Source organism: Hyperoodon ampullatus (assembly GCF_949752795.1).
Source record: "Hyperoodon ampullatus genome assembly, chromosome: 7".
In the NCBI taxonomy this organism is placed as follows: Eukaryota; Metazoa; Chordata; class Mammalia; order Artiodactyla; family Ziphiidae; genus Hyperoodon; species Hyperoodon ampullatus.
In genome coordinates, this window is record NC_136920.1 from 105,598,241 (window position 1) to 105,613,214 (window position 14,974).

The 14,974-nt window shown below is 35.7% G+C and overlaps 1 protein-coding gene across 1 annotated transcript in view; it reads right to left on the reverse strand.

Moving 5' to 3' along the window:
* Window positions 1-14,974, reverse strand: part of CUL5 (cullin 5) — a gene marked incomplete at both ends in the record, with an annotated part of 80,582 nt that overhangs the window by 14,189 nt on the left and 51,419 nt on the right. The window contains 4 exon segments of the mRNA XM_079707856.1: window positions 8,988-9,052; window positions 12,213-12,320; window positions 12,573-12,703; window positions 14,098-14,191. Of these exon segments, the coding sequence (XP_079563982.1) occupies window positions 8,988-9,052; window positions 12,213-12,320; window positions 12,573-12,703; window positions 14,098-14,191 (398 nt within the window).

The window sequence follows — 14,974 nt, forward strand, 5'->3', positions numbered from 1 at the left end:
AGTGGAGCTGGGTCACATGTTAACTTCATGTTTAACTTCTTGAGGAACTACAAAACTGTTACACAGTAGCTATGTACCAACTATAATGATCCCAATCTCTCTCTGCATCTTCACCAACACTTGTTAATGTCTTTTTAATTTTAGCCATCCTAGTGGGCGTTGAGTGATATATCACTGTGGTTAAGCTATTAATCTTAATTATTTTAAAGTCCTTATCTGCTAACTCCAATAGTGGGATCACCTGAGAGTCTGCTTCTGAAATTATTTTTCTCTTAGTTGACCATAAATTTCTCGGCCATCACAGGACGAGTAATGTACTGAATACTACGCACTGCATATAAAAGAATCATGAAGGGGGACAGGGATAAATTAGGAGTTTGGGATTAACATATACACATTATTATATATAAAAGAGATCACCAACAAGGACCTACTGTAGAGCACAGGGAACGAAACTCAATATTTTATAATAACCTACAGGAAAAAAGAATCTGAAAAAAATATACATGTATAACTTAATCACTTTGCTGTACACCTGAAATTAACACCACATTGTAAATTAACTATAGTTCAATTAAAAAAAAAAAAAGAATCACAGAGGCACCAGACAATGTCTATCTTCCGTTAAGAATGTGTGTTCACCCTTTGTTCTGCTATGGCAGAGGTTGATCACTTTAATCCAATCAAAGTATTTTGGTTCAAGGATGGGTTGTAGTTTTGGTAAGAATCAGTCTACCTCTGGTTACCCACTGAATCAAAGGAATGTCCCTCCTGGGCTTCCTCTTGAGAGCCTAGTGAGTTTTGTCATTCCAGTACTGTGTGACCACCAAAAGCTCTACTGTCCCCCAGCAGTACTGCTCAGCCTGAGCGAAACCTAGATTCTCAGTTACTTTTTTTCAGGGAAACACAGCTACAAAGCATCAGCTAACTTCTGAAAGGTTCTCTCTCATTTCTATAACTTCCAAATATTTTGTTCTAGTTGCTTCTGTAGCTCTTTAATAAAATTAAAATGACTATTTCCTAAATTTACCTGATTTTCCTGATTGTTCTCAGTGGAAGCACTGGCTCACCAAGAATTACTATATTCCTCCTCAGGAGTGAGTCTCCCAAATAACCTGGATGATACTAGCAGCTTTATTCTTCTAGAACATTACCTCTACCACCTCCAATAGCCACAACACTCATGTTCTGCTGCCTGAATCATCTAATAATACTCATTTTATTCCACAGAAATTTTCTACTTAATCTGGAGCTAAAGACAGACAGGACCTGGTCACCTTAGAATAAAAAAAATAAAGAGAAAGTAATCCCCACTTCTGGGAATTTAGACTGTAGAAACAGATATAAAATGGCAAATGTACAATATTATTCACTGGAGCACTATTATTAGTAATAGCAAAGTATCAGAAAATACTTAGTAGAAATAAAGGATCAATTAAATAAGCTATGGTATATGTACCAGACATAACATCATGCTGCTATTAAGAATAACAAAGTTATGAAAAAAACTCCAGCTAACATACTAATCAGGAATAAGACAAGGATGTCAACATTCACCACTAATGTTCATCACTATGCTAGAAGTTCTATCTAGAGCTAGAAGTTCTAGTTAGAGCAATTAGGCAAGAAAAATAAAGACATCCAAATTGGAAAGAAGAAAGTAAAAGTATCTCTATTCACAGATGTCATGACCTTCTATATACAAAGTATTAAAGAATGCACAGAAAAGCTACTAGAGCCAATGACTGAATTTATTAGCAAAGTTGCAGGGTACAAGATCAACACACAAGAATCAGTTGTGTTTTCATACGCCAGCAATGAACAATCCAAAAGGAAATTATATAAACAATTTCATTTATAATAACATCCAAAAGAAAAACATACCTAGAAATAAACTTAACCAAGGACATGAAAGCCCAAGCAGAGTAAAAGAGTCATCCTTGAAGGGTTGCAGCTTTGCATGGGGTGTCACAGCCACTAGAAAGGCCTGGCATCCAGGCATCAAAGACCAAACAGGTAAGGGGTGTGTTGACATGAAGGAGTGGCCATGTATGGAGTATGAGAGAAGAGACCAAATAGGTAAGGAGGGTGTCCATGCAAGGAGAAGGCACAACGGGAGGCATTAAGGCTCCAGTTGGATGAGGAAGGCATTCATGTAGGGGGTGGCCCAGTCTGGGGAGTCAGAGCCTCAGCAGGGTGAGGAATGCATCCACAAAGAAACAAGGCCAGGTATTGTAGTTGTAAATGCGTATGTGTACCTTTAGCTTGTCCACTGAGAGGCTCTAGGAGCAGTGACACCACAATAGCAATGAATACACCTAGCACCAGATTTTGTCCACTAAATACCAACGTCCACTAAAAGCAACTAGAGCTTTGTGAAAAAATGGCTAACCCTGAGACTAGGCAAGGGAAAGTACAAAATGAATCTGGAAATCTTCACATCCCAAAAAGAAATAAGAATTTACTATTAAAAGAACCCAGAAACCAGCTCCCATTAGTGAAATCTAGGATAATCTAAAAATCAAAACAAAGAATAAAAGTAAATTATGGGAGTTCCCTGGTGGTCTAGTGGTTAGGATTTGGTGCTTTCACTGCTGTGGTCCGGGTTCGATCCCTGGTCAGGGAACTGAGATCCTGTAATCCATCCAGCACAGCAACCCACCACCCCCACCAAAAAAAAAAAGTAAATTATAACCCATTGAATAAAAATAGTAAACTATGAGTTCATACTGAGATGATAAATCAATGTACAAATTGAAAATTTAATGAGCAATGATGGGATCTTTACATAGTTTTAAAGTACCTGTCAAAAAATATTTAATTACAAAAAGAAAAGGAATGAGTGAAGTCTGGCATACACCAACTTAATCAGGTAATCAAACTAAACTAAATCAGTACTGGGATAAATAAAAATCATGCACCCTCCCTCAGATAAGATGAAATGAGGGAAGCCCTTGGTGGTCCAGGGGTTATGACTCCATGCTTTCACTGCTACAGGCCCAGGTTCAATCCCTGGTCAGAGAACTAGGATCCAGCAAGCCATGTGGCATGGCCAAAAAAAAGATTCAATGAGAATAATAAACTTTCACTTCTGCCAAAGATGCAAACCTGAATCCAATCATAGAAAACATCAGATTAACTCACACTAAGGGACATCCTACAAAATAATTGGACTGTAATCTTCAAAATGTCAAGGTAATGAGAGTCAAAAGAGAGACAGTTCCACACCAAAGAAAAAGGAATATAAGAACTAAATGCAACACATGATTCTGCAATGGATCCTTCTGCTATAAAAAAAAAAATACAACATGGTCAATAAATTTAAAGGGATCTGAGGAGTAGATGGTTATTATGCATCAAAGACTATTTTCAGACTTTGATAGTTGTATTGTGATTATATTTGTAGAAAATATACACTAGTGTACTTGGAATAATGAGCAACTTACTCTCAAATGGTTCCAGAAAAAAATGTTTTAATGTATTTCCAAAGAGAAAAGGATAATAAACTTACAACTATATGTACGTTATTTCAACAACTGAGAAGAAAAGATTCCTTGTAAAGCACCACTTGACCAAAACTACAACTAGATTAAATTTAAAATTTTGAAAAGCCTGTGTCTATTAAAGAAATCGAACTTGTGATCAGTACCTGCCCACAGAGAAAACTCCCAACCCAAATGGTTTTACTAATGGATTCTACCAAACATTTAAGGAAGAAGTAATGTCAATTAAAATAATTCTTTTAAAACATACAAAAGGAGGGAATAACTCTCAATACTTTTTGAGGCCAGCATAATCCTGAAACCCTTTTCTGGTTGAAAAGGACAAATATCAAAAAAATGAAAATTGTACAAGGCACAAAGGCCAGAAAGAAAGTGGTAAATCCACAAATATAGACCAAAAAAATTTAACAAAACACTGGCAAATTAAATCCAGGAATATATAAAAAGAATAATACAACACGACCAAGTAGAATTTATCCCAAGAATTCAACCTTGGTTAAATGTTTTCTTAAAAAAATCAATGTATCCTGAAGAAGAAAAATGGAACTGAAGGAATCAGGATCCCTGACTTCAGACTATATTACAAAGCTACAGTCAACAAAACAGTCTGGTACTGGCACGAAAACAGAAATATAGATCCATGGAGCAGGATAAAAGCCCAGAAATAAACCCATGCACCTTTGGTCAATTAATCTATGACAAAGGAGGCAAGAATATACAATGGAGGAAAGACAGTCTCTTCAATAAATGGTGCTGGGAAAACTGGACAGCTACATGTAAAAAAATGAAATTAGAACACTCTCTAACACCATACACAAAAACAAACTCAAAATGGATTAAAGACCTAAATGTAAGACTGGACACTATAAAACTCTTAGAGGAAAACATAGACAGAACACTGTTTGACATAAATTGCAGCAATATCTTTTTTGGATCTACCTTCTAGAGTAATGAAAATAAAAACAAAAATAAACAAATGGGACCTAATTAAACATAAAAACTTTTGCATAGCAAAGGAAACCATAAACAAAATGAAAAGACAATCCACAGAATGGGAGAAAATATTTGCAAATGAAGTGACTTGACAAGGGATTAATCTCTAAAATATACAAACAGCTCATGAAGCTCAATATCAAAAAAAACAAACAACCCAATCAAAAAATGGGCAGAAGGTCTAAACAGACATTTCTCCAAAAAAGACATACAGATGGCCAAAAAACACATGAAAAAATGCTCAACGTTGCTAATTATTAGAGAAATGCAAATCAAAAATACAATGTCACCAGTTAGAATGGCCATCATCCAAAAGTCTACAATACAAAAATACAAAATACAAATACAAAAATACAATACACCAGTCAGAATGGCCATCATCCAAAAGTCTACAAACAATAAATACTGGAGAGGGTGTGGAGAAAAGGGAACCCTCTTGAACTGTTGGTGGGAATGTAAATTGATACAACCACTACGGAGAACAGTACGGAGGTTCCTTGAAAAACTAAAAATAGAGCTACCACATGACCCAGCAATCCCACTCCTGGGCACATGTCCAGAGAAAACCATAATTTGAAAAGATACATGCACCCCCATGTTCATTGCAGCACTATTTACAATAGCCAGGACATGGAAGAAACCTAAATGTCCATCAAAAGAGGAATGGATAAAGAAGATGTGGTACATATATACAATGGAATATTACTCAACCATAAAAAAGAATGAAATAATGTCATTTGCAGCAACATGGATGGACCTAGAAAGTATATTAAGTGAAGTAAGTCAGACAAATATTATATGATATCACTTATATGTGAAATCTAAAAAAATTAAACTTATTTACAAAACAAAGAGACTCACAGACTTCAAAAACAAACTTATGGTTATGAAAGGGGAAATGTGTGTGTGGGGGGAATAAATCAGGTGTTTGGGATTAACATATACACACTACCATATATAAAAAAAATAATCAACAGGACCCACTTTATAGCACAGGGAACTCTACTCAATATTCTGTAATAACCTAAATGGGAAAAAAGTCTGAAGAAGAATGGATATATGTATATGTATAACTTAATCACTTTGCTGTTCACCTGAAACTAACACAACATTGTAAATCAACTATACTCCAATATAAAATAAAAATTAAAAAGCAGAACTGAGGTTTCCCTCAGGTTTCTTTCTGAGAAGAAATTCTGCCCAAAGATGTATAATCAATTCCTGTCCAAGAATTTCCAGCCTGCTAGCCTGCCCTACAAACTTTGGATTTGCCAGCCCCCACAATTACATAAGCCAATTCCTTTAAATAAATCTCTCTTCTATCTCCCCACTCCCCTCCTCCAAATCAATGTATTTCACCACATCAAAAGAATAAGGAACAAAAACCTTCTGGTCATTTCAACACAGAAGAAGCATTTAATAAGTCAACACCCATTCATTATCAAACTTTCAGCAAATTAGGAATTTAAAAAAACCCAATTAAAGCCATCTATGAAAAACCCTCACCTAACTTTGTACTTAATGACAAAATATTAAGGCTTTTCCCCTAAGCTTGCCAAAAAAGGCAAAGATGCCCACTCTCACTACTTCTGTTCAACACTGTACTTATGATCCTAGCCAGTGCATCAATCCAGAAAAAGAAATAACTGGTATAAAGATGAGAAAGGAAGAAATAAAGCTGCCTTATTCAAAGATTACATGATTTTTTTACATAGAAAATCTTAAGAAATCTAAACAAGAACTACTAGAACTAATAACTTTAACAAGGTAACAGGAGGTAAGATCAATATATAAAAATCAACCATATTTTTATATACTAGCAAAATACCAGAATATCAAAAGCACTCAAGGAAAAAAAAGAACAAAGTTATACCAGCTGACTTAAAGATTTACTGCAGAACTATATTAATCATGGCTGTAATGGCCAAAGGATACCCATTTAATTCAATGGAATAGAACAGAAAGTCCAGAAAAACATACATATTTTTAAGTCACTTGATTTTTTTTTTTTTTTGCGGTACACGGGCCTCTCACTGTTGTGGCCTCTCCCATTGCAGAGCACAGGCTCCGGACGCGCAGGCTCAGTGGCCATGGCTCACAGGCCCAGCCGCTCCACGGCATGTGGGATCTTCCTGGACCGGGGCATGAACCCGTGTCCCCTGCATTGGCAGGCGGACTCTCAACCACTGCGCCACCAGGGAAGCCCAAGTCACTTGATTTTTCACATAAGACACCAAAGCAACCCAGTGGGGAATGGGAAGTATTTCCAACAAATAGTGATGAAACCACCTGCTATCCATACAGAAAAGAAAAAAATGAAATTTAATCCCTAACTTACACTATATGCAAATATCAATTTAAGGTGGCTCTTAAATGTAAATATGAAAGCTAAAAATTATAAAGCTTCTAGAAGAAAACAGAAGGTTATCTTCTTGTTCTAGTGTCAGAGGTAGACAAAGGTTTCCTAGACAAAACATAGAAAGCAAAATCCACAAAAGATAAGCATATGTCTTACAAAGGACCTACATACAGAATATATAAGAACTCACAGCTCACTAATAAAAAGGAACAACCCAACAGAAAAAAAAACAGGCAAAAAATCTGAACACTTTTTAAAGAAAATAAGAGTACCAAAAATACCAAAAAAGTGTTCAATATCAATAGACATGAGGAAAATGGGAATCAAAACTATACTGAGATAATACTACATATATCCAGAATGACTAAAATTAAAATGACAACACTAAACACTGGCGAGAACGAGTATTAAGTGGTATTCTTATACTTTGCTGGTGGGAGTGTAAAACAGTACAACCACTTTAGAAACCAAACCACTGTGATACAAAAAACATGGATAAATCTTAAAAACACTATGCTGAGTTGAAAAAAGCTGTACACAAGAAGTACATATTGTATGAATTCCATTTATATGTAGTCCTAGATCAGGCAAAACTAACCTATGTTGGGCTTCCCTGGTGGCGCAGTGGTTGAGGGTCCGCCTGCCAATGCAGGGGACACGGGTTCGTGCCCCAGTCCGGGAAGATCCCACATGCCACGGAGTGGCTGGGCCCGTGAGCCATGGCCGCTGGGTGTGCGCGCCCGGAGCCTGTGCTCCGCGGCGGGAGAGGCCACGGCGGTAAGAGGCCCGCGTACCGCAAAAAAAAAAAAAAAAAAACAAACAAAAAAAAAACTAACCTATGTTGAAATAATCAGAACAATAGTTGCCTTCTGGAAGGAGGTGGGACTGATTGGGAATGGACATGAGGTAATTCTCAAGGATGATGAAGATATTGTGTATCTTAATAGGGATGCAGGCATTTGTCAAATCTGACAAAATTATATACCTAAGATTTATGGATATGACTGTAGGTAAATTTTATCTCAAAACAAACACAAAATTCAATTAATGACTGCATGCTAAAGTGTTTAGGGAGCGAAGTTTACTGATGCTTGCAACTTCTTTTGAAATGCATTTAAAAGTTGACTGATGGATGTATAGGGAGATACATATAAATAAATATACATATAAATATACATATACATATAAATAAAGCAACAGAGTGACTTTACTCTTCAGTTTGAAAATTTTCATTAAAAATGCTGGGAGTAGAGTAGAATAAGTAAGACCTTTATGTATTCATATGAAGAGATCTCCAAGATGTAGTGTTATATGTTTCATATTTATAAAGAGCACACAATAAATGCCCTTCTAAACAATGCCAATAAAACTGTATGACCCAGGTGTCTTCCACTGTGACAGCACTCAAATAACTTACACGGTTCAAAAAAATACAAAATGAAAATGATTGAAAAAAAAAAAACAACAAAGCCCTGAACAATTACGTTTCCTTCTTGAGAAATGCTATTTTCGAATATTTTAGCATTGTGTATAAAATTTATTTAAGATTAAGAAAGAAGATTTTTCCAATTAACCTTTAGCACTACTTAGTACAACTCTGAAGATACTATAACTAGCTCAGATTAATTAATATTTCATTAACTTTTCATTTTCAGATTTTCTGTAATAGTAGTAGCACAAATAAATCTATCTTACTTGAGATGAGATCTCACCAATGAGAGATCAACTAAAAAAATATATAAAAATTTACATTAAAATTGATTTCCCTTAAAATCATTATGGCGAATAGAGTCATATTCTATGCTTTTGTAGGTTATAAAATAACTTTGGTGAATAACGAGGAGGGAAAAACAAGAAGAGATTCAAAAAGATTAAGAACAAAACGTTTTTTCACTTAAAAAAATAAGTTCAACATTCTTTGGTCATAAGAGGAGATAATATAAAATTTAAAATCAAGACAGAATTTTTAATAATCAAAGGCAGAAAAAATCATAAAAGTTAAAAAAATGAAAAACAAACCTGATAGGATTAGGGAAACAGGGCACTTTGCATATCCAATAACATATAATACACTCCAAAAAATTTAAGAATTTTAGTGTAAGAATTTTAAACATATGATTTAAAAGACTTACCCTTTCTGCTTCAAAGGTAATTCAAGTTTAAATATGGTAGCATCGTTAACAACTGCTTTATATGCCTGCAAATAATATAAAATAAGATATAAACATTATTTTTATACTTAAAATAGATAATTATAATTCTAAAAATACATAAAATACAAATTAGTTTTTATTTTTAATGATGTATCTGGCCTGATAGAATTTTTCAAGTCAATGATTTCAACATGCTCTTTCTCATGTTATGATTATCACTGTTCTCAAGTGAGGTCTTAATGCTGCCTGACAACTGTAACATTTTCTCTTGTCCACACATTCTCCTAGAAAACATTTTCATACCACCTCCTTTCTCTTCAAACCTCCAGTATTTCCTCTCCCATGCAAACTCTCACCTGATGATGTGGTTTCCTAATTCATTGAGAAAACCGAAGTAATCAGAATTCCCTCCTTTTTCTCCTGTATCATCAATTTCCCCCCCTCCATTATTTCTACAGCCTCAATATGCATACATATTATTCTTTAAATCTTAAAAATTCTCTCTTGGCTTTGTCCACCTTCAGCTACTGCCCCATATTTCTCTCCCTCTCTTTAAGCTAAACTCCTAGAAGAATTATCTAACTCACTGTTGCTAATTTCTCTACTACCATTCTTATCTGAAACTGTTCTAAACAGGCTTTCACACTACTACTCCAACTGATCATTCTTGTCAAAGTCACTCACAACCTCCATGTTGCTGAAGACAATGGTTAAGCCCCATCTTATCTGACCTATCAGCAGCATTTTAAAACAGCAGATCCTGCCCTCCTCCTGGAAAGTGCTTTTTCCACTTGTTTTCTAGCACAGCACTCTCCTGGTCATTCCATTCATTCTCCTCTCTCCTCAGGAAAGATGGCTGGTTCCTTATCGTTCTGATAACTAACTTTAAAATGCCCCAGACCAGTCCTTGGATCTCTTCTCTCTGCTATCTTCACTCTTACTTTGGAGATCATAGCCACTGTCAATGCTTTAAAAACCATCTATATGCTGAAGCTCCCAGATTTATTTTTGCAGGCCCGTCCCCTCCCTTAAGCTCCAGATTTGATGTTGCCATATGGATGTTTAATAAGCATTTCAAAGTTAACTTGTCCAGAACTGAGTTCCTAATCTCTCTTCAACCATCTCCCCAAAACCTGCTTCTCCCAAAGTCTTCATCTTCCCTCATCTCAGCAAGCATATACTTCTAATTGATCAGAACAAAAATCTGAGTGTCATCCTTGACTGATCTCTTTCTATCACATTCCACATCTGATTCCATTAGCAAGTCCTGTATAGCCTATTTTTACAATATAATCAAAATCCAACCACTTTTGACTACCTTCACCTACTATCGTTCTGGGCAGAGCTTCCGTCATTACTTAACTGAATTACTTAAATAGATTCTTAACCCATTTCCTTGCTTCCTCTCTTGCCCCCTTCAGTCTATTCTTTTTGCAGCAGGCAGGTGATCCTGATAAAATGTAAGTCAGATCCTGTCATTTGGTTCAAGATCTTTCTATGATTTTCTATCCTACTCAGAGTAGAAATGAAACTCCTTACCATGGCTCAGTCTTACATGATCTGGCCTCCTGTTATCTCTGACTACTTATCTCTGATTTCCTACTATTCTCCCCCTCACTCAATCCACTCTGGCCACAATGATCTCTTTCTTCTCTGGTTCTGGAACATGACAGGTATAATCCTGCCTTAGAGCCTTTGCATTTGCTCTCCCCTCAGGCTAGAGTATTATTCCCTCAGAGAGCCACATGACATATTCCTTAATCAACTTCAATCTTGATTTGAATGTCACCTCATATAAAGCCTTTGCAGGCCACTCAATTTAATATTTCAAATGACCTCATTACCTCCATACTCCCTTAACCCTTTTCCTACTTTATCTACCTATGTACCTACCTACCTACCTACCTACCTTTCTTTCTACCCATTTATTTACCTAAAGGTAGACAGACAGTAATTTTTTTTTTTTTTTTTTTTTTTTTTTTTTGCGGTACGCAGGCCTCTCACTGTTGTGGCCTCTCCCGTTGCGGAGCACAGGCTCCGGACGCGCAGGCTCATGGGCCATGGCTCACGGGCGCAGCCGCTCCGCGGCATGTGGGATCCTCCCAGACCGGGGCACGAACCCGTGTCCCCTGCATCGGCAGGCGGACTCTCAACCACTGCACCACCAGGGAAGCCCCCAGACAGTAATTTTTTAAAAATGCTACTGGAGAAAGTTGATTGTGTTTTTAGAGTCTAGAAAATAATTTCACTTGGGAAGTAAGGAAAGGTAGTTGAAGAGGGGGAAAAACTAATGGTAATTCTAGTGATAGGTTTATGATATTTAAAAAGATACGGGGCTTCCCTGGTGGTGCAGTGGTTAAGAATCCGCCTGCCAATGCAGAGGACATGGGTTCGAGCCCTGCTCCGGGAAGATCTCACATGCCACGGAGCAACTAAGCCCGTGCACCACAACTACTGAGCCTGTGCTCTACAGCCCGTGAGCCACAACTACTGAGCCCTCGCGCCACAACTACTGAAGCCCACACGTCTAGAGCCCATGCTCCGCAACAAAAGAAGCCAGCTCAAGGAGAAGCCAGTGCACCAAAATGAAGAGTGGCCTCCGCTCACCGCAACTAGAGAAAGCCCACGTGCAGCAATGAAGACCCAACGCAGCCAAAATTAAATAAATAAATAATAAAATAAAATAAATAAATTATTTTAAAATAATAAAATGATAATGACTCTAAGGATAATACTGTTTCATTATCATTATCCTAGACTATAATGATAGGAAAGAAGGTATGGAAAGAAAGGATAAACGTGATACAACTCTCACAAGAGCCCTGTGAAAGGAAACAGGGCAGAGAAATCAATTCTGCTTGGGATAGGATATGGGGGGAGGCCGAGTATCAAGGAAATTCCAGGAGAAGTATACTTTGAGCTGAGTCTTAAAGGAAGGATGAATAAGAATTCAATACTCAATAATATTCAAAAACAGCAAAACATTCTTGAAAAATTAAGAAAGCAACTTTCTAGCTAAATTCTGGTTCACAAGCATACCCAATGCTTACAAAAGCATATAAGAAACCAAATATAATATGGTTGTCCTCCACTGATGAAAAATCAGAGTTGCTAGGTTTTTTAGTTTGTAATTTAATAGCATAATGATGCAAGTTTCTTATTAACATTAAATTATGACAAGTGTTAACATACAGGAATATATACCTTGTCTCTTGCAGTAAGAAATCGTGGATCATCTTGAAAAGCTTCTTTGACAAGTCTACTAAATCTATTAAACAGTGTAAGTAACTGCTCAACATATTTCTCAGAGTCCTAAAAATAAAGTATTGTATATTAAGTTGAGTTAAAAAAACACAAAAAATGAGAAAATATAAACATAATTTTTATAACAAACTATAGCTTTAAAATTTGGGAACTTTTCTGAAATATTTTTTTCTTATTAAGAAAGGTGTTCCAACATTACTGTTTTGCCATCAATTTAAAATACCCAAGTTTAAATACCCTATCCTGCATTTACAAAATAACTTTGATATATATCTATCATTGTCACTGAGGAGAACTTACAGTAGTAATAGTTTCAGCAGCTGCTACCATATCTGCCAGGCCTGCACTGATGATATGTTCCTCCAAGTCTTTCAACATTGGCTCTATTCCATTAGGAACTTTGTCCATTAATGAAAACATCAAATGTAATTCTGAAACGATAGAACACACCCATGTAATCATTTCATCCATCAGAACAGACTATCTCTTTGATTTGTATCATGGATCTAGAATGCCTATGATAATAAGAGTGTGGGGAAATATTAGCTGGAAGTTGATAGCTTTAATAGTATTCTGTGGGTGCAATTAGCTTAGGAGTTGTTATAGTAAGTACTATAACTTCCTGATCTACCATCTCAGTCTGACAAATATTATTTTTAAAAGAAACTCTAATTAAAGTGATCACACACTGCAAAACCCAACTCCTCTTAAAAGGTGAGTCATTTGACCTTCAATGCAATGGAATATATTTATTCTAAGAAATACAAAAGTTTACACAGAAAATTAGTTACATTTCATAAAGTAGATGCAATGTTAAATACACAATACACAGTCACATCACTAAGGGGTAAAATAATGTCCTCAGATTGTTCAGAGTAACAAGGTAATATAAAACTGTATTCATAAAGAATTTTTCAGTTTGCAAAAAGCACTTTCTCCTATTATCCCATTTAACTGACCTTCACAATAATCTTACCTCACAGAATGGTTACCACTAAATAAATCCTTTTGAAGGGAGTCCACCTTGGATCAGACATAACTCTTAGTTTGGCATACAGAAATTCAAATTATTTCCTTTATGCCAAATGAGAAACTTGCTTTTACTCCAAAATACTTCTGAGGAGTGTATAGACTTAAGTGAACTGAAATACGTACTTGAAAGACAACTAGAGATTAAATAGAACCTTGCAATTTTATGCAATGAAATCTAGAGAGTAATACATCAAAATGTTAAAAGTGGTTGTCTCTGAGTAGTAAGGATATGGGTAATTTTTACTGTATTCTTTTTGGTATTAATGTACTTGCTACCTCCCAAAACAGAACTTTATCATATTTAAGTAATAAAAAAATAACATTTAAGTAATAAAAAATACACTTCAGAAATCTTAAATTATAAGATATCTAGGGGGAGAGGGATGAAGATTACCAACATAGAGTGTTTTATTACTTTTTTAAAATATTTGCCACAAGGTTCCACACAAAAGTCAAAATACCTAGTTCTATCCTATACCATATGTTTACCATTTAAATTAGCCTTTAAAAGCAGTGTCCTACTTTTGAGAACAAATTGAAATTCGCATGTGAGCGCACACAAACATACTGATACCTAAGGGGGAGAAATGCTTAAAACATAAGTTTATAAAGAAGATTTTCTTTACAGTGTTTCTAACTATGCTAAATATTTTTATCATTTTCTTTATGCAGTTTGCCATAACAAAAATACCTATGTATAAAAGAATGATCTAACAGCAATTTATTAAAAGTGATGTGCTTCAAAGATATCCTCTTAAAAGAGTATGAGAACTTTATGTGATGTTTTACCTACTTTCAGTTTCATTTCGCTTGATCATGCCTTGGCACTCTGCTAAGATAGTCTCTTTAAAGGATGTCACCAGGGCATTTACACAGCATTCCATGAGCTGAAATACATCAAAAATTGGTCAAGGCTATTATAAGCAACAGTAAGGCACAAATCTATTCCACTCCATTTTGCTTCATAGTCCCACAAAACCACAATGTTCAACAATAGCAAAAAACTAAGAATACTGAAAGTAGATTTTACTTACCTTTACTAGAGGATGTTGAAGATGGATACTCTATTTTAGTTTACCAAAGCATACTTCCCCCTAAGGAAAAGGCTATAGAACTTAGGTTCTCTTTAGAAATTTTAATGAAAGTCCCCAACAAGGGAAGGAAAAAAAACTTTTTAATCTACAAAACAAACTGAAAAACTAAACTTTAATGAACTCTTATCTGGAGAGAACCTGTATTGGAATTAGATTCTAAAATGCTAGAAGTATGAACATCCATTCAACACATAGTAGGTTTCATTGCTGTGAGCACCAAAGAAGTGTTAGGATACAAAGAAGAATAAGCTATAACCTCTGCTTTGGAGAAGATCACTGTCTTATTGAGGGTGGGGAGGGAAGCAAACTTCAATAAATACAACTCAGTTAAGTGACAAAACACACACAAACAGAAACAAAGGAACTACTATTTTTTTCTGGGTAGTTAAAAAGGTCTCATCCACAAGATGAAATCTAAATTGGATCTTGAAAAGTAAGTACAAATCTTAAAATGGATTGGGTATTCTAAGAAAAAAAAGCTGAATATGAAGAGACAGTGGGAGAGAAAGCTAGAAAGGTAGACTGGAGCCAGATTATGAATGAAAATCTATGGTTTGGAATTTTACTCTATAGGTA